Below are 21,119 nucleotides of genomic sequence, written 5' to 3'. Positions count from 1 at the left end.
CTTTTGCATATATAAAAGTACAAATGTTTTTATAAATACTGTTACGTTACTCATGCCAACATTTCATTCAGCCATTTATGTAACTTTCTCGTACTTTTGCATTGTCACCAGTTTTTTTAGTTGCTAATGTTCTTTCGATCTCTATATATACGTATAGATTTTATTTATTGTTTCTTGGAGATAAATTTCTAATAGTGTACTTGATATTTCCAAAAGTAAATATTTTAATAGCAACTGAAACAGTAACATAAATTTTTAAAAAGAAGAAACTTAAAACTATATAAAAGTTTTGATTATTTTCTTATGGGGAGAATTATTTTAAAAAGTTTTTTTTGTTTTTGTTTTTTGTTTTGCTTTATTTCAGGCCAGTCTGTCCATATGGGGATGGGGAAGCCTTGGCATTGTCCTTTTTCTAATAACCTTTGGACCTTTTGTAATATTTTATTTGGCATTTTATATCCTCTGCTTTGTGGGTGGGTAAGTATTTTTAATGATAATTTTCTAATTCATTTGTCATATATTGTTCAAAATGGAATAAATGATTATGAGAATAGGAGTATGATTTATTTATGAATGCTGTTTTAAAACATTGTTTTAACAAAAGTTAAAACTGAAATTTAAGATACTTATACCAGAAATACAGATAGTTTTCTTCAAAAATAAAATTTTTCAGTTTCTGAAGATAAAATCTTTTCATGGGGACTGTGAATAGGTTTTTAAGTTTTGTTCTTTAAAGTTGAAATTTTCTTATTCATTATATTATTAAGAAATGTTAAATTGGGATAACACCAAGTTCTGCATTGTAGAAGATACTGTTTCATTGATTAGACTTCAGATGTTGTTAATTATTTTTCTTAATGTTTTTAGTTTAGGCCTAGATAATTCAGTACCCAGTCTTTAAGTTTTCTTTTCATGGTTATTTAATTATTTTGTTGATGTTTTCCTTAATCTGATAAATCTTTACAAAGGAGGTATCAGTCATAATTTTTTATAGCTTCATATGCAGAGCATTTGCTATCAGATATAAATTATAAGAGAATGTATGGACAAGTGAGATTTTTGTTGATTCAGTCACTAACCAAGATAGCTCCGCTGAAGTGAGTATTTTGTCATTAATGTGTATGTGTATAATTATATAAGTAGTTATAAAATGCTTACCTTTCTTTTTCAAAAAATGGTTTAGATCACAAACTTTTAGAGGAGTTACCTGAGTTTTAAACAGTGACCTGTGTGACTGTGGAAGACACTGAGTGGTGGCTTTTGAGTAGCTGTACCACCTGCCACCTTCTGTCAGGCTCCAGGTTTGCAAGTCGTATGGGTGCTCATACTATGTGGAGCATGCCCACTGATTGCAGAACAAGTGAGAATTAAATTGAGCAGCTATGTCAAACACTGCATAAAACTGTATTTTATGTTAGATTTACTGAATAGAAAGGAGATTTGTCTTGAGGTAATATTTCTTTGAACAAGAAAGATTTCTCCTAATTCCTTGTCAGGGTGCCAGGGCTGTGGTATAGTAGATTGAACTTCTGCCTGGGGCGCCAGCATCCCATATGGGCGTTGGCTCGCATCCTGGCTGCTTCACTTTGGACCCAGCTCTCTGCTTATGGCCTGGTAAAGCCTCAGAGGATGGCCCAGGTGCTTGGGCCCTCAAATCCCCATGGGAGACCTGGAAGAGGCTCCTGGCTCCTAGCTTCACATTGGCCCAGCTCCAGCCGTTGTGACCATCTGGGGAGTGAACCAGAGGATGGAAGTCCTCTCTCTCTCTCTCCCTCCCTCCCTCCCTCCTTCCCTCCCTCCCTCCCTCCCTCTTTTTCTCTTTAACTCTGCCTCTCAAATAAATAAATATTTTTTAAAAATAATAATTCCTTGTCAGAAGTGAAGGAAAAGGATTTCAGAATATTTCCAATACTTTGGAAAGAGAGGAAAGGTGAAGGGGTGAGGAGTTGTTCTCTTGTAGTTCAAACTACTCCATACAAAACTTGTCAGAGAAGGGTGATCAAGCCATCTATTTCAAATTTCAAGGTGAAGGGGTGAGGAGTTGTTCTCTTGTAGTTCAAACTACTCCATACAAAACTTGTCACAGAAGGGTGATCAAGCTATCTATTTCAAATTCAAATGGGGAATGTTTGTTGCTTCTGGTTTGATTTTGCCAACTTACCAAAGAATAATTTCACAAACCCTTTTGTGGATGCTTACAGTGTTCTGTAAAAAAGTTTTGAGTGAGATAGAATATTGGAGAATGTGGGATGGGTTCTGAAAAACCCTTGGGTTGCTGCTGACAGTTGCATGGTGGAGTCTGAAATTCCAGGTTCATGCTGGGTCATAAATTGACCTGGCATTCTGTTCCAGACTGTGCCAATCTTGAGACTGTCACTGCTGTGATTAGGTGCTTCTACTTACACTAGTTAATTAAGCATTTTCAGGTTATGCAGTTATGGTCAGTTAGTACCATAATTTCCTGAGTCAAGTCTTTCTTATTTTGGCTGTGGTTATGAAGAATTATTGTCCCTTCTTTAATGTAACTTATTCTAGTTTATTGGCTTAAGAACAAAAATAGGCTTTTCAGTATTAACTGAAAGGATTACATTTCATATAATTAAAAGTCATTTTTTAGTTTTAGGTGTGTTTTCTTATTGTATACATTCTTTTAAGAATATTTATTTATTTGAGAGACAGAGAAAGCACGTGCCCATCTTTTGGCTCTCTCCCCTGATGCCCACAACAGCTGGGTGTTGACCAGGAGGAATCTGGGAACTTAATTCAGTTATCCCGTGTGAGTGACAGGAACCCAGTTACTTGAGCCATCGCCCCTGCCTCTTAGGGTCTGCATTACAACAAGTAGCTGGAGTCAGGAGCCAGAGCTTGTATCAAACTCAGGCATTACAATGTGGAATGCCTGTGTCTTAACTATGATCTGATCTGCTGGGCTAATTGCCTGCTGCTTGTGTTAAATTTTAAAAGATGCATTCTTGTTTTTTCTCAATTAAAATTGAAGTTTGAAATTAATCTATTTTCTTTTGGATCTTCTGTTTTTTAAGAATAAGTTAGAAAGTATATAGTATTTTTATTATCTGTGTTTTATGGATGAGAGGAAACTGAAGGTTGAAATGTTACTTCTGGTTGTCTTGTGTTTTTTAGACATGTAGAGTTCTGCAGTTTACCCAAAAAGGTTGATAGTGTCTGTGTTTTGCTTATAGTCAAAGTTAATCCCTTACTTTCTAATGTAAAAAACAATTCTGGAAAGAAACCTACTGAGGGACTTATTTTTTTGTGGGCGTGGTTATTGTGGAATATTATCATGTCATGGTTATTTCATGGTGTTCTGTATTTGCTGAATTAAGTTACCATCTGTAGCACTTGTTTTTATATAAATCTCATGGTTGAAACTACTAATTTGGTCCTTTGTAATTTCAGACCGTTCCTTCATTGCCTTTTGTGCTATTGTTCTGTAGAGGCTAATCTTTTATCATTCTATATCATGAAGATGTTTTTAGAAATACAGTGTCCACTTAATTTAAGTATTTTATTGTGTCTCTCAATGTAATTACTAACCAGGTAAATCTGAAATACAGGGTCAACTTGAATCTTCATAATATCAGTTCCTGTATAATATCAGTTGAATTTACTAATAATTATGAGGCCAACCTTTTACAACAATCAAAAACAGAATTAGGGGCTGATGTTGCCTTATGGATTAATCTGCTACCTGTGATGCCAGCATGCCATATGGATCCTCATTTAAGACCCATCTGTTCTGCTTCCGATCTAGCTCCCTGCTAATGTACCTGGGAAAGCGGTGGAAGATGGCCCAAGTGTTTGGGCCCTTGCACCCACATGGGAGACCCAGAGGGAGTTCCTGGTTCCTGGCTTCAGCCTGGCCCAGCCCTGGCTATTTGAGTAGTGAACCAGCAGATGGAAGATTGATCTCTCTCACACACTCTGCTTTTTAAATAAAATAAAAATCTTTAAACAAACCAGAATTAATGACATGAGCTGGTTTGACTGTCTGTGGTTTCCATTCCATCCCATACTTTTTGTGGTGCTCAGCAGTGAATGGCAGTTCTCACTTTGAGAGTCTTTTCAGTAGTTGAGACTGTTTTTATTTTCCACTGTTCCGTTCTTATCACTAGTCTTTGAATCATTGTAAGATTACTGTAAGATCATTATAAGATAGAAATTTAATTTTGTGAATTTCAGTGTTTAGGTTATTTGTAAATTATAAATACAGGCAATTTTGATAACATTTAGTCATTGGTAGTTCTAAATCAGTGTTTGTCTTATCTTGATCCTGTAATTTTTAAAACAGCCTTTTGAGAATACATTTATATTTCTTAGTTCCAGCTATAGTTTATGTCTTTAGTTTTCAGAAATATTTATCTACTTGAAAGACAGAGTGAGAGAGAGAAAGAAAGCTGTTTCATCCACTGGTCACTCCCCAGATGACCATTAACAACCAGGAGCCAGGGACTCCATCCTGATCTTCCACATAGGTGGCAGGGGCCCAAGCACTTGGGTCATCCTCCACTGCCTTCCCAGACACATTAGCAGGGAGCTGGTTTGGAAGTGGAACAGTTGAAGCTTGAACCAGCATCACAAGCCACTACGTAAACTGCTGTGCCGCATTGCTGGCCCTTTCATCTATTTTAAATAAATCATCAGTGGGATCTTCCTTCCATGTGTAGTCTGTTTTTGTTTATTCTATATTTTTAGTGACAGGGTTATATAATTCCTCACCTTAATTAGTTAACGAAACCATTGAATTGGTTCATTTAGCTATAGATTGGTTTCATTTATCTATCATTGGTTGTCAGCCTACTGACTTAATGAGCATTGATTTTTTTTTTAAAGTCTGAAAATGAGATTCTTTGTGAAATATATTTGATTAAACTTTGAAGGGCATACTGTGTAATTCACAAAATATATGTAGTATTTTAAAACCTCTGAACAAAAAATGTTAATTTTTCTTGCTTTGCAAAGTCATTGACTTTTTAGTGAATAATAAGCCATGTATGAAATCTGAAAAATAGACTTGATAATAATAGATGTGTTAAATTACATGCAAATTTTATTTTTGTACCTATAATTAAATTTCTTTTCTAGGGGTTTAGTGGTTACTCTCCTGTTTGGAAAAACAAACTCAGAGAAGTACCTAGAGCAGTGTGAACACTCATTTCTTCCTCCAACATCAACTGGGGTTCCTAAGGTAAACAGTGTGAGGGGATCTGAAACCTCAGAGTCCAATTCTCTGCAGCGACAGTGAAGTGATCATCTGGATGTGGCTCTGCAGATTTGACTGTGATGCACTGATGCTCACTATAAACTTATAGAGGCTTTCTCATGTTACGTGATATGCTGTAAAAAGTCACCATGATAACTTTCTGAGTGTTAAATGTAAAAAGTAGAAATACAAATTTCAGCGATAAAAATTGTCTTATTTAAATGCATTCGCTACTTAACATAGAATTTCAAAGTTTCATGCATATGATTTATAAGAGTGAAAATGAATATTTTGTTTTGAATGAAATAAATTACAAGAGATCCAGGGTGGGGCAGTGGGCACCTTTTCTTTATTTTGAAAAGTATAGTTTGAAACTGAGTTATGCAGTATCTGTAGTTTTAAAAATACAGTATGAAGTGTAAAAAATGGTCCAGCTGTATGGGACACTTACCATGAATGGAGTTTGCAGGGCTGGAAGTTGCCTTGGGTGAGCTAGTGACTGAATGATGAGTGAATGTGGAGACCCAGGAAGACATTGCTGTCTGTGACTGTAGTTTTCATAACCACTGTACACTAACCTTACACTGCATTTATTTATTTATTTGAAAGTCAGAGTTGTATAGAGAGAGGAACAGAGAAAGATTTTCCAAACACTGGTTTATTCCCCAGCTGAAGCCAGGAGACAGGAGATTCTTCCAGGTCTCCCACATGAGTAGCAGGGACCCAAGCACTTGGGCTATCTTGTGCTGCTTTTTCCAGGCCATTAGCTAGGAGCTGGATTGGAAGTGGAGCAGCTAGGACAGAAGCAGCGCCCAAATGAGATGCCAGCACTGCAGGTGGCGGCTTTACATGCTATGCCACAACACCAGCCCCTGCTCTATATTTATTTAAAAATGATTTTTTTTATCAATCATAAGTTAATGTTAGTTTACCTTTTTTATCTATAAACTTTTAAGCATTTTAACTTTCTGACACTTTTGAAATAGCACTTAGCTTAAAAGACACACTGTACAACCATACTAAAATGTTTTCTTTTTCTGTATACTTTTTAAAAATTTTTTTAAGGATTTTATTTATTTGAGAGAGTTACAGAGAGAGGGAGAGACAGAGAGAAAGGTCTTCCATCCGCTGGTTTACTCCCCAAATGGCCGCAATGGCTGGAACTTAGCCAGTCTGAGGCCAGGAACCAGGAACTTCTTCCGGGTCTCCCATGCGGTTGCAGGGGTCCAAGTGCTTGGGCCATCTTCCATTGCTTTCCCAGGCCATAGCAGAGAGCTGGATTGGAAGAGGAGCAGCATCCATCTGGGATACTGACACCAGAGGTGGAGAATTAACCCACTGTGCCACAGTGCCGGCCCCAGTATACTTACTCTATAAGCTTCTGCTAAAGTTTCTCTTTAGCTTTTTAAACTTTTCTTGTTAAAAGCTGAAACACAGCTCATCTCACAGTAGCCTAGGCCTTCACAGGGTGAGGATCGTCTGTGTCACTGTCTCCACCACCACCGTTTGTTCACTGGATAGTCTTCAGGGCAGTGGCGTCTCTGAGGGTAACACAACACTGCCTTCTTCTGGACACCTCCCGAAGGCCCTGCCTGAAGCTGTGTGGGGCAGTGTCAGTGTTTTTAGAGCTGTATCCTTGTCATCGTAGATTGCTTGCAAGCATATAATCCACCATGACTACTGTTCGCTTCTATATTCGTGAAGATGTTTGATGTTAGGGTCCATGTTTTCAAACCTGTTTATATCCTTTATTGTGAATTTTCTTAGGAGTTCTTTTTCTTCTGCAGTTTCCTTTTCTCTTGCCTCTTTATAAGCTGTGTGTTTAGATGGCTGGAATTGTTCCACTCCATTATAATCTTATGAGCCTACGATTATGTATGTAATATACAAAATTTATATTTTAATTTAAAAGTCTCACTACCTTTTACCCTATTCCCAGGCCACTTTTCTTTCTGAAGACTAAGGATAAATAGAGGAATACATTTTATTAGGTTGCCAAAAATCATCCTCAAATGAAACCAAGTGCAAAATACATTGTTTTGACAGCTGGCATACTATTTTGTCTGGGAAAGAGGAGGAGAAGGACAGTGTCTAATGAAGACAAACATTAATTAGACTCAGCTGAAACAGTAATCTTGTTTTAAAGTTTTATTGAAATATAACAATCATATGCTTACACATTTTCAATATATCACATTGTAAATAATGTTTACTGACTTAATTAAAATGGGAAATATAGTAGCTGTTTTTCTTGGTGTCCAGTTTTGTGAACTTGAGCGATAGTTTTTGGTTTATTAGATTCTCAATAAGTAAGGTTACTTATTGGCTTGAGGATAACGAAGGGAAGTTGTCATGAGTATTCATTTTGAAGTATTCCAGAGAGATTTTAATCAAGAGATGAACCACTCAATAAATTATTATGATTTCCTTTAAGTGCTTAGAAGAAATGAAACGGGAAGCCAGAACTATTAAGATTGATAGAAGATTGACGGGTGCCAATATAATTGATGAACCTCTCCAGCAAGTGAGTTTTAGTATGTGGTATTTGCTTTTCATATATTATGTGCCAGTTTGATTTCTTTTGAAAATACTGAGACATACTTTGCGCTGCTTACATAGTATGTTGGACGTTCATAGTAATGCTATCCTTGAGTTCCATGCTTGAAGATGCTGAGTTACTTATTTAAGCACTTGCAATGAGTGGTTCAGTTACTATGACAGCCCTTTGATTGAATTTGCATTTAGAAAAAAAGTTCTGACATTTGATAATGTTTCTAATTTTATAGTTAAAGTGTTACTCTTGCTGATGACAAACTTAGTCATTTGGTAAATGACCTTTTTTCCCTAATTTTACTATTTTTTAAAAAAATAGAAATCATTTGATTTGTTGCAAAACAGCTCACAAATTAGAATTAGGTAAAAGCATTTTGCCCAGAGTATTTTTCATTGATATTTATTTGATTATGTGATCATTATCAATTCAGTGTACTTTAAAATGTCAGCATTGGTTTTCTAGATGAGCTCATATTTGGTTTATTTAATTTTCAAAGATTACATGCTGAGTTCTATTATGTGCTATTTGTTGACCATCAGCAGTACTAGCAGAATTAAGTGAACTGTATAATTTTTATAGTTTGCAGTGGATATGATGATAAAGTCTTCAAAAAAATTTTTTTTTGAGGATTAGTGTCCCCATCAGTATTACTTTACATCTTGTCCCGTCAACCTAATTAAAGCTCTTTATTAAATAACACCAACAGTTATTTTTTTTTTCTGCAAATCCTATCTTCACTTGGATTTGGATGGGCATCTTTACTTGAATGGGTGGGGTTAGCCATGGACACTGTTTTAATTTTTTAAAAATTTGGGCAGTGGATGAGTTTGGATACCAAAATTTAAAATTTTTTGAAATGAAGTTTTGTCAGATTAATGCTTTTGTAGTAAAGCAGGTATTCACCACAAATTAATGCATAAATAGTAAACATAGTTTGGCAGATAATTATCTTTAGTTTGCCACTGTCACTTTTTAAATTCTAAAGAGTTTCATTTTTTCCCCAATATTTTTGTTACAGGTTATCCAGTTTTCCTTGAGGGACTATGTTCAATATTGGTATTATACACTAAGTGATGACGAATCTTTTCTTCTTGAAATTAGACAGACTCTTCAGAATGCACTCATTCAGTTTGCTACTAGGTAAGAAGACTGCATTGTATTTATGCAGAAAAATTTGATGTATTGTTTGTACTAACAGAAAATAACTTTTGAATGTTGGGAGGTTGTTTATTAAAAGGTAAGTGGAACAGTGGTTGTTAAGAGTCCTTAAACCCTTTAAATTACTCCAGTCTTCAGATTTTTAGAGAATGTTTATCTTAAGCCCTGCTCTCTTGTCTGTATGCCAGGTTTTTGCCTACATGGTCTGAGTCAGATGATTTTCAAATGTTTTACCCCCACTTACTGATAATACTTCTCTTCCCACTTTCCCAGATACGCTGTTTTATTGGAGTGCTCTGGGAATGGATGAGTTTAGTATAACTGTTCTTGCTGTAGATTCAGTGTAGCTGTTCTCTTAACTTTGGCACGTACACAGATACTTCACAAAGTTCATGGGAAAATGGAATTATAAGATAAGTTTGTTTTGGTGCAAAAATGATTGAAAGCCATCCATAGTTTATTTCTGTTGTACACATTTTTCAAAACTTTTTGAAGAACCTTCCAACTTAACAAACGTTCTGTTAGAGTGAGGAGCCAAAGGAATGTGAATCAGCAGAGAATATCCAGATTATGTTTGTTGGTTTTAAAGAAAATTGTATTTTGATGAGTTTGTTCTAAGATACTTTTCTCATGAAATATGTTTAATATTCTCACTTTATAGTCTAGCTGAAAACTACCCTCCTTTATGACAAAGGTCCTTTGGTTCATAGTTTTGTACTTAAGCAACCCCCCCACCCCCGGTGGAGAGTCGTTTAATGTCTATTTAAATTATTGTTCACTTTTATTTTTGAAAGCCTTTTAATTGGCAACATTATATAAAAGGGAAAAGAAATTATTTATTTTTGAACAAAAGGATTTTATGTTCAGTTGAGTTTACATTGTTTTTTTTCCTGGATTAGGAGTTTGTTGCCCATCATAGAGACATCCCCCACCAGCCTGTATTCACCACACTGGAGGCTGCCTGCATGGTGTGGGTACTTTTGGGTTTAGAGGTGTCTTTGTTTAGTCCCCCACTTAGCTTCTTACCTAGTCTGTGATTTGGAGAATCTTTGAGAATGGAATTTTGCTTCAGGGCTGCTGGGTGTGTGTGGATAATTCCACCTTGTGCTGCTTTGTCAGGACCTCTCCTGTAGAGCTCAGTTGTACATCCATCTCCAGGTGAAGGGGTCAGGTGTGGGGGAATCTTGGAATGTGTATTTCAAGCTTAAGTCTTTGGGGATCGCTGTGTAAGGTTTGTGCTTTGACCAGTAACCTTAGTTACAGAGATGGATTTGTACTCCTTCTCCCTCCTGATTGGCAGCATTTGGAAAGAAGACAGCCTCAATTGCTGTGGAATACAGAAAATACAATTGGTATAATCAAAGGAGATCAGAAATTAGAGTTTATTTCTGTTTAAGAGTAGATAAAAATACAACAAATTTTAGACCTGGAAAGAGGTTTGAACTCGCAATTTGAAGATCTGAGTTTGCATTTTGGTTTTACTGCTTAGTTGTGAAATCGTGAACAAATATTTTAAACCATTGGGATCTTGATTTTTCTCAGATGTCAAATAAGTATATTGATTGTTCTGTTCTGTTTTCCTGATGGTGGTGTTGTCAGGTTCAATTTATCTCTTCATTCAACTAATTTTTTGAGCCTATTTGTGCCAGCCAGGTTGAATAAAACAAAGTGGTTACTTAATGTAGCAAAATGAAAATAACAGGTGTGACAGCATTTTGAAAATTGTGAAAGAATTTAGAACTCTAAGTTTTTTGTTTTTTTTTTTTTTTTTGCCATCAGACACCCATAATTTCACAGATGAGAAACCTCGTGTTACCTAGTATGTTAGAACTTGAATTAGGAACAGATGGTTTTTAGCAGCATGCTGTTCTCCATTCCTGGTAGGATAAATCATGACCAAGATTATTCGTCTTAGTCTCACACCCTGCTGTCTCATCCCTGCAGTGATTTTCCTGATTTTGATCTCCTTTTTTTTTTCCCCACTTCAGTGTCATGGTTTTTTCCCCCTTTCTATAACATTCTCTGCTTTCAAGCTTAGTATTGGGGTGATTACTGTAAAAATGAGGTTCCTTCTATCCTACTCTTATCTGAATTTGTATCTTTGCTTGGCTATTGGCCTTAAGTTTTTCAGAAACTAAAAAAAGCTGGTAATAAATACCTTTGAGGCTGCTTTGGAGGGGAAAAATAAACTGTCAAATTAAGGCATTAGCACAGTAAGGCTCAGTAGTTGTTGGTTGGTTTGTACCTTCTCAGGAGCATTTTCTCTCCCCCGTCCTTCAGTCCTTCAAGATACAACACTTATGTAGGGCTTTGGAACAGGGGCCCACAAGCATGAAAATGAACACAATCTGGTTTTATTTTGATCTTTTCTTTTCTATTGAGGGCTTTCATAGATTTTATTTTTAAAAAGGGCCTATGAACCCAGAAAGGATTTAAAACAGCTGAATTCTAGTATTCTTATTGTTTCATCAACTTTAAGAAACAGAGAATGCCAGTATAGAACCAAGTGTTCCATTTTTAGGACAAGGGAGAAAATACTTGGGCCCTGAAATGCTGGATTTGAGCTGTAGCTCTAGTACTCACCAAGTTCTATGCTTGGAATGGGCAGTACATGTCTTCTCATCAGTTGTCTTTTTTTTTTTTTGACAGGCAGAGTGGACAGTGAGAGAGAGAGAGACAGAGAGAAGGGTCTTCCTTTTTGCCATTGGTTCACCCTCCAATGGCCGCTGCTGCTGGTGCGCTGCGGCCGGCGCATCGCACTGATCTGAAGACAGGAGCCAGGTGCTTCTCCTGGTCTCCTGTGCGGGTGATGGTCCTTGGGCCATCCTCCACTGCACTCCTGGGCCACAGCAGAGAGCTGGCCTGGAAGAGGGGCAACCGGGAAAGAATCCGGCGCCCCGACCAGGGCTAGAACCTGGTGTGCCGGCGCCGCAGGCGGAGGATTAGCCTATTGAGCCGCGGCGCCAGCCCTCATCAGTTGTTGATAGATTTATGATTTAATGACATCATCTTGAGACAGTACTTTGTGGTTGATAACATTATCTTGGGAACCGTAGCATTATGGGGAAGGGAAATTTCCTCGATCATTCTTGGAATCTCTTTTTCTGTAGACCCTAGGAATGAAGGAAACTGGAGCTTTAGGGGATGAATCCTTGATGACTCACTTTTTTTTAAAGATTTATTTGTTTATTTTAAAGGTGGAGCTACAGAGAGGGAGAGGCAGAGGCAGAGAGAGAAGTGTTCCATCCACTGGTTCACACCCCAAATAGCTGCAATGGCCAGGGCTGGGCCAGTCCAAAGCCAGGAGCCAGGAGCTTCTTCCAAGTCTCCCACGTGGGTACAGGGACCGAAGCATTTGGACTGTCTGTTGCTTTCCCTGGCACATTGGCAGGGAGCTGTATTGGAAGTGGAGCTACTGGGACTCAAATCAGCACTCATATGGGATGCCAGTATGGCAGGTAGCAACTTTATCTGCTGTGCCACAGTGCCAGCCCGATAACCCATGTATTTTAATTTCTCTTTAAATAAGATTTCCTGACATAAGATAGTCTGGGTAAAAGGTGAAAAGATTTATAGCTCTGCCCCATCACCATGATGTTACAAATGTATCCCAAAGAAAATTTTTGTAAAATAGTAATGCTGATACTTGGTAGTGAGCTCAAGTTGTGAGGAATAAATGAGACCATATGAATGAAGCATTTTGTAAAGTAGTGGTGAACCAAAAAGGCATTTTTAACAGATTCTTTGATTTTCTGTGCCTCAATCATCTGGTACATAGGATGTGTTCAATAAATGTTAACTTTGTCGTTATCATTGTTACTGTGTTCTTGGGTTATGTGGGTAGATTCTTTGATCAGTCGTATCTTTTTTATTTTTTTGTGTGGGAGGCAGGCAGATGGGGTGGACAAAGTTAAAGCACTTAAAATAGAAATGAAGTAGTCATTTGTGTGCTACTGAGAGCAATTCACTGCATAGAGTGGGAATGGGTGAGGGTAACTTATGGAGATCTTGTGTGGGTTGCGACTGCAGCTGGTCTTAAAGAATTGGTATATTGGGGTTAAGCCACCACTTACCATGCTGGCATCTGATTCACAAGTGATGATTCGAGTCCCAGCTGCTCCACTTTTCCATCTACCTTCCCATCTACCCTCCTAATATACCTGGGAAGGTAGTGGAAGATAACCCAAGCCCAAACATGGGCTGGGCCCGACACCCACGTGGGACACCAAAATGGAGTTCTAGGCTACTGGCTTTGGCTTGGCGTGTGCCTGGCTGCTTGTGGCCATTTGGGGAGTGAGCTAGCAGATAGAAGATCTCCCTCACTCCCTTTCTTTCACTCAGCCTTTCAAATAAATAAATCTTGAAAAGAGAGTGGGTTTTTCTTAGGATAGGTAGGGGTGAAGGGCATGTGAGGACTGCAGCAGAAGAGCGGGGGCTGCGTTCTAGGAAGGGCATAGAGGATGGTGTGGTAAAGACCACAGGAGATTCAAGTGAACAGGACCTTGCGTTTGCTTTGGGAAGTGACATGTTTCCATAGTGCTGCTGTGCGGTGTCGTGAAGTGTATAGGGAAGAGGTACAGACATGTAAGTCCTAGGATTTGCTGGCTATGATACAAATAGTATCAGTTTTTCTGGGATGATAGGTGTGTGTTCTTAAAGTTTCATCTCTTGTTATACTTACTTTTTGCTATAGAAATAAGAAAAATAAATGGTATATTCCTAGACTCATTGGAAATACAAACATAATTCAGGTAGTGGACATTTGCAACATCAAAGTTTTAAATTTTTTGTTATTTTGTATTTTTTTTAAAAAAGATTTATTTACTATTATTGGAAAGGCATAGTCAGAGAGAGGGATAGACACAAAGATAGAGAGAGAGAGAGAGAGAGAGAGAGAGAGAGAGAGGTATCTTCCAGCTACCACTAATTTACTCCGCAAATATCCATAATGGCCAGGGCTCATCAGGCCAAAACTGGGAGCTTCGTCCTTGTCTCCCATGTAGATGGCAGGGAACCATGTACTTGGTTCCATCTTCCAGTGCTTTCTCAGGCCCAGCAGCAGGGAGCTAGATCATAGGGAGAGTGGCCAGGACTTAAACTGGCACCCATATGGGATGCCAGCGTTGTAGGCTATGGCTTAACCTGCTGCACCACAGACACCAGCCTTAGCCATTTTATATTCCTTGCCATTTTAAAACTTCCAAAGCTGACTGCAAGAACTGCAAACTATTTTTTTTTTTTTTTGAAGATTTATTTATTTGAAAGGTAGAGTTACAGAGATGCAGAAGCAGAGAGAGAGAGAGGGAGGGAGGGAGGGAAGTCTTCCAACTGCTGGTTCACTCCCAAAGTGGCCACAATAGCTGGACTGGGCCAATCCAGAGCCAGGAGCTTTTTCTGAGTCTCCCGCATAGGTGCAGGGGCCCAAGGACTTGGGCCATCTTCTACTGCTTTCCCAGGCCATAGCAGAGAGTTGGATCAGAAGTGGAACAGCTGGGATTCGAACCAGCAGCTGCCATAGGAGGTGCTGGCTGCAGGCGGCTGCTTTATACCTTTATACACTGTGCCTCTGTCACAGTGCTAACCCCCTTCCTCTTTTTTTTTTTTTTTTTAATTAATGTATTTATTTGAAAGTTACAGAGAAAAGGAGAGGCAGAGAGAGAGAGAGAGAGAGAGAGAGGGAGAGAGAGAGAGGTCTTCCATTTGCTGGTTCACTTCCCAATTGGCTGCAATGGCTGGAGCCACGCCAGTCTGAAGCCAGGAGCCAGTAGTTTCTTCTGGGTCTCCCACATGGGTGCAGGAGTCCAAGGACTTGGGCCCATCTTCCACTGCTTTTCCTAGGCCATAGCAGAGAGCTGGATCAGAAGAGGAGCAGCCAGGACTTGAACTGGCACCCATATTGGATGCTGGCACTACAGGCTCTGGCTTTACTTGCTATACCACAGTGCTGGCCCCCTGTTTTTTAAAAACTGTATTTGAGAAAGAGAATTCTTATTCACTGATTCATTCCCCAAATTCCTACAGTGGCCTGAACTGGGCCAGGCCAAAGCCAGGAGTCAGCAACTCAATCCAGACCTCTCACTTAGGGTTCAGAGACAACAACCACTTGAGCCATCACCCACTGCCTCCCAGAATCTGCATTAGCAGGAGGGTAGAATTGGGAGCTGGAGTAGGGATTGAACCAGGGCATTCCAACATGGTATGTATTTTAACCCATGTCTTAATCACTAGCTCAAATGGCTGTCCCTCTCCACTTTTTAGGTTACTTGAAACTTTATTATTAAATGTATTAGTTTTTGTATATACAGTGTTGTTGGACAGTCATGCTCATTTGTATTTTTTCCATAGCTACTTTTGAGTTGGCTAGTTGTGACAGGATGGATTGCAAAGTAACCTAAAATATTGCTGTTTTCCTCTTTATAGAAATGTTTATTTTATCCTAGAGTAGATGGCTTTGTAGCCTTTGAAATATTGAGGAGTATATTTAAATATATAGGAAATACATTAAAATGAAATTCATGTATAGTAAGGTATGTTACGATTTCAGCTGTGTGAAAATTTTTGAATATGCATTATATGGCAAGGGCATTATTAAAAACACTGAAATGTTGAGAGTTACCTTTGGATTGTGGGTTATGGCTCATTATAGCTAATTTAGAAAATCTGAATTATATAAAAATCATGTGTTACTTATAGATAAATAGCAATGAAGATACTATGATGACTTAATAAAAATTATATACTTGTTTATTCATGCTCGGTAGCTTCAAGTATTCTAGAAACTAATTAGTATGTTACTTTGTACATGATGGAGTAGTAAAAGTTTAATTTCATGATATTTAATGTTATACTTCTGAGGGTAAACACATGGCTCCAGGTTATTTTTTCCCCTTACTGCAGTTTGATTAAATGCTTTCAACTCTTATTCTCATCCCCAGTCCTTGGAATGCTGTCTGTGCTTTACGAGTGCTTCTCTATAAATTGTTGAGACCCAAGTTCTTCAGAACATCTGGATCTTTGACTTCGTTAAAGCATTGGAATAAAAAAGTAAACCTGAAACAAAAACAAGATGTATTTGAAAGACCAGGTGATAATGAGAGACAGAGATAAATTTTCTGTTGGCTGGTTCGCTGCCCAGATGGCTGCAACAGCTAGGGCTGGGCCAGGCTGGAGTCAGGAACTTGTCTGGATCCCCCACAAAAATGTAGGTGGCAAGAACTCAAGCAGCTGAGCCATCATCCTCTGCCTCTTCGGCACATTAGTAGGAAGGTGAATTGAAGTGCAGAAGAGCAGGACTCAGACCAGGTACCCTGATGTGGGTGTGGGCATCCCAAAGCAGCACCTTAACCTCTTGTGCCACAATACTCCGCTCCCCCACCCACACCATTTCCGTCTAACTTTTGTGAATGAGGGAGGTTTCGTTTCGTTTTTAAGGTGGAGTAGAGAGAACTGAAAGTTAGGACCCTGATTTGTTTTACAAAACTTTGATCTCACTAAATATAACTCACAAAACTTTGATCTCACCAACTGTGTAATAAGGTTCTTTGGCCAGGTTGATACTAATCTGATTTGTTTTCGCTCATGCTTCCTCCCAAAACACTCAAACCACACCACATTTTTATTTCTATTTTGGGGGTATTGTTTTTGTTTACTTTTGCTTTTTTTTTTTTTTTGGTTAAGATTTATTTATTTATTTGAAAAGCAGAGAGAGAGAGCGTGAATGAATGTCTTCCATCCACTGGTTAACTCCCCAAATGGCTGCATTGGCCAGGACTGGTCCAGATGGAAACCAGGAGCCTGGAACTTCCTTGAAGTCTCTCCTATGGTTGGCAGGGCATAAGTATTTGGGCCATCCTCTGCTGCATTCCCAAGTGTATCAGCCTGGAGCTGGGTTGGGAGTAGAGTAGCTGGGGCTCTACTCAGTGCTTCCATCTGCAATGCTGTCTTTGCAAGCAATGGCTGTGCACCACAGAGCTTGCCCTTGGGGGAATTATTTTTAAGTAGGTGACATTGCTATTTAGAGTTTTATTTTCTTTGGGATTAAATTACTCCTCTGATTCAGTGTTTTTCTAAGTAGAAGTCTTAATGTAGGATTAATAATAAAGTTTATTTGAAGCTTTTATATTACATATTCTGTGTGGTCACAAAGGATGCTGGACTCAAAACCTAAAAGAGAAAGGTCACGGTAATACCACTGAACAGAACGTTAGTCAAGGATCTTAGTCACCTTTTAATCAAATATTTAGATTTATCAACTGACCCTTTACCAGTTTTACATATTGTGTGTGTGTGCATTTATTTAGTTAATATAAATCACAGACTGAAGGCTGTAAGTGTACATAGAGAAAACAAAGCCTGGAAAGTGATACGACTTGCTGAATTCTGTAGGTAGTTCTTTTACTCTGGTCAAGGGTATGACTTGCTGAATTCTGTAGGTAGTTCTTTTAGATATGAGTTGCTGAATTCTGTAGGTAGTTATTTTACTCTGGTCAAGGGTATCTGTGCCAGTCCAATGCTCTTTGCAGAAATACTTAATTGATTTTGTTGTTGTTTGTGTTACTGATTGAACCCCTTAGAATAGATAGAATGAGTGAAGCAATTTATTAAATCTAATCATCTCAGCCCACTTATTTGGGATATTGCCTGCTTTTTTTAAAGAACTGGTGTTAAGTGACGGGCAAGGGGAGGTTCTCGGTACATGTTCTCTTTCAAGAAGAAATAAAGAGTAACTGTGCCTCAGTGGCTCCTCTTCAAGCACCTGTTCCCAGTGCTCTGACTCTGGAAGAGGAGTCAGTGTATCAATCTGTATCATGCGCCTTCAGTGTTCAGGGCGATACTTAGCTACCAGAGATGTGACTGAATAAAACAGAGTCCAATAGTTGGAAAAAAACGAAGCCTAGAGATTTTTTATTTTATAACAGCTACAAGATGTGAAAAGTTTGGTGCTACTGAAATGTGTATTCAAAGAACCAGACCTAGTCTGAGGAAATAGTGGAGACTACTTTAGATGAACCCCAAAGAGTACGGGGAGTTGTCATGTGAATGTGGGGAAGGGAAGTTTTTGGAGGGAGGGCAAGCAGACTTGGGAGAAGGAGTGGTTTGTCCAGAAGCACAGAAATCAGAAGGGGCATGTTTAAAGAGCGAACAAAGAGGAATGCCTCTGGGTACACAGAACAGAGACGGGAAGAGGAGGAAATAAACAGTGAAGAAATAAGAAGGGCATGGATAAGCAAGATCTGGAGAATGCTTAGCTCTAAGAATAATGGGGAATTGTTGAGAGGTTTTGAAAGGTCTTTTTGTACTATCATTTTGTATATATATTTTTATTTTTATTTATTTGAGAAGGGGAGAGGGGATGGAAATTTTTCCATTCCCTGGGTTTATTTCCCAAAGGCCACAATAGTCAGGGCTGGGTCATGCTGAAGCCAGGAGCCTGATTCTCCATCTGTGTCTCCCGTGTGGGTTCAGGGACCCAACTACTTGAGCCATTGCTGCTGTGTTAGCAGGAAGCTGGAATAGGAAACATAGCTGGGACACAGACCAAGACACTCCAGTAGTAGGACATAGGAATCTCAAGCAGCATCTTTTTAAAAAAGATAATTCTAACTGCTCTGTGGAACATGGAATAGAAGGGAGACATAGAAGTACGATGGTGACTTTATAGATAGAGAGGCTGATATGTAAAAGTTATGTTCAGAAAAGTATACTTTATTATTTTGCTTTGTTTCTGTGTTTTAATGAAAACCTGACTGCTCTTTTGCGTTCCTGGTTAATCATCTTTCTTGAAACTATGCTATCACGATATGTGTTTCAGGGACCTGCTGAAACACACGTTAGGACTGATTATGTGACTTGTTATTTTGATCCTGTGTGAAATATGCTGTCTTATTTTTAAATTCAAGAAATAATAGCTTATAACTACTAATAAAATGAAAGTGTAACAGCACCCACTGTGCAATAACTCAGATGGTGTCACTAAAATAGGAATCAGGAGGGAATATGTAAAATAAAAAGCTTTGTGGACATACTTTAACAATAATTGATTATTAAGAGCTCTCATAGAAAGGTGTATAGTGGAAACAGTAGAAGGAAATGTGTCATATAAATGAATGTTTTTAAAATTTAACATTTACAGTCCATTTTTTACATATTTGTTATACACTAAAATTTAAGAAAATAAATGTCATAAACAAGTTTTTAAGTTTAAGACAGATATTACGAAATGTTTGTATATATTCTAACTTATAAGAACCAATGTACTGTTTTTCTTTATAATTTAGCAAAGTTCCTTTGTATTGAGATTTATCTTCTGTTTGCATCTAGTCAATAGCAATGATTCAAGTAGGACATTCTACATTCAGCATATTTCTATATTAAAAAATCTGTATTTAAAAGTTCAAGTAGTTTTTATATATTTGCCTTGATAGACGATTTCATTCATTCTGAAAATCTATAGTCCTCTAAAATGGGTATGAAATGGGTTCAAAATGCCTTCCAAAATTGGTAAAAAATTAGTTTGTTTGAAAAGGTCAGTAAATGAAATTACATTATACTACAAGATGGAACAGATATAACTTGAAAGATTATATATTGTTTTCTTCTAAATTTTTTAGAATGAACCTTAATGGATCAAGTGAGCTAGTGTTAGAGAAAAAAAGAGGTTGAGAGAGAGAGCGCAAACGATTTATTAGTCTTCCATCAGTTGATTCACTTCTCAAATTTTTCCAATAGCCAGCGCTGTGCAAGGCCGAAGTGGGTAGCCAGGGACTCCCTCTGGTTCTCTCACATGGGTAGCAGGGGACTTGGGCCATCATCTACTGCCTTAAAGAGTTTTCTCTCAGAAAGTCAAGAACTTCACTAGTTTTTTCATTGTCAATGTGTGGGTAATTACCACAGGAACTATGGGATAGAGTTTTGGTTTCTCCATAGCCCAGCATCTGAGTAAATAGTCTCCTTGTCTTTTATTTACTTGGCATGTTCATCAAAGAGTGAATTAATTTTAGTGCTGTTTTAAGAAAAGCAGCATTGGAAAAATATTTCAGATTATCAAAATAAAACTCAATCCAAGGAGAGAGGTAAATTGCTTTTTGCATTATCTGTTGCAGTTGCTGTCTGTTTCATTGGTGTATTGAATTAACTTTTTTTAAGAGTTCCGTTGCTTTTGAGATAGAGTACTTAGATAATGTCATGAAATTAGAGATCACCTTTCTCATGGGTGTTTTGAAGGCTTTTATATGCATACTATTTATCCCATTTGTAACCATTTGTTAATAATTTCTTAATGGCCATATTTTAAAGTGCTGGTATATGCAAACAGAAACCAGTCAGCTCGTACCAAAGGTATTTGATTTAGAACTATTGGATTGTGTAACTAAAGAGAAGAATGTAGAGAATTCTCAGAAAGGCTTCAGAAGAAACCAAGAAATGTCTGAAACGTCATTAAAAGCAAGCAAGAGACATTGCGAATCCCTGTTTGCTTTTGTCTGGGCTGAGAATTTGAATGATAATAGTTGTGGTGTCAGACTCATTTCAGATTTAATTATAAAAAATTAATTTCTTTTCCTATCCTAAGATTCAAATCATATTGTTAAATATTATTTATTATTTATATTTATATACTTTATATAATATATAATATAAATTTATATTTATTATTAATTATTATTGTTGTTAAATATTGTTAAAAGACTTGGTGGAGTATATTTGATGGATTTTGGATATTATAGAATAGAGTGCTGAACAAAATCACAGCATAGATAAATTTGCCATCTGTCATAATCATGCTACTTGTTGGTGCTTATTAAAATAAGTTTATATTTTTTATAAAGTATATAATGCTTTGATGTAATATGTTTTCTATAAGGTCAAAAGAAATAGACTGGCAACCTTATTTTACTACACGAATTGTAGATGATTTTGGCACACACCTACGAGTATTCAGAAAGGCTCAACAGAAAGTAACAGAAAAAGATGATCAAGTAAAAGGTAATGGTGTTATTCTGTTTGAAATTTAGATTTAGAAATCTGAATCCCTTTATCATTTTGCATATCTCAGATGGTTCCTGTCTTTGTGCAGGTACAGCAGAAGATCTTGTAGATACCTTCTTTGAAGTTGAAGTGGAAATGGAGAAGGAAGTTTGCCGTGACCTAGTGTGCACTTCTCCCAAAGATGAAGAAGGTTTTCTTTTC

The 21,119-nt window shown here is 37.7% G+C and overlaps 1 protein-coding gene across 28 annotated transcripts in view; it reads left to right on the top strand.

Moving 5' to 3' along the window:
- The window catches only part of SNX13 (sorting nexin 13), a 141,355-nt gene that overhangs the window by 51,752 nt on the left and 68,484 nt on the right, over positions 1 to 21,119 (top strand). For 9 of the 28 annotated variants that reach the window (XM_051853215.2, XM_070059590.1, XM_051853212.2 and 6 more), the window contains 6 exons: positions 365 to 477; positions 5,104 to 5,206; positions 7,656 to 7,745; positions 8,794 to 8,915; positions 20,794 to 20,915; positions 20,986 to 21,108. In XM_051853215.2, the coding sequence (XP_051709175.1) occupies positions 365 to 477; positions 5,104 to 5,206; positions 7,656 to 7,745; positions 8,794 to 8,915; positions 20,794 to 20,915; positions 20,986 to 21,108 (673 nt within the window). Of the gene's footprint in view, positions 1 to 364; positions 1,098 to 5,103; positions 5,207 to 7,655; positions 7,746 to 8,793; positions 8,916 to 20,793; positions 20,916 to 20,985; positions 21,109 to 21,119 lie in introns of those variants that run through there. The other 19 variants (XM_070059592.1, XM_070059589.1, XM_070059605.1 and 16 more) reach the window with 9 other exon arrangements.

The sequence above is a fragment of the Oryctolagus cuniculus genome, chromosome 16 (genome assembly GCF_964237555.1).
Source record: "Oryctolagus cuniculus chromosome 16, mOryCun1.1, whole genome shotgun sequence".
NCBI lineage: Eukaryota > Metazoa > Chordata > Mammalia > Lagomorpha > Leporidae > Oryctolagus > Oryctolagus cuniculus.
Note: the sequence above shows the minus strand (reverse complement) of the source record. Positions and strands in the feature narration are given on the sequence as shown.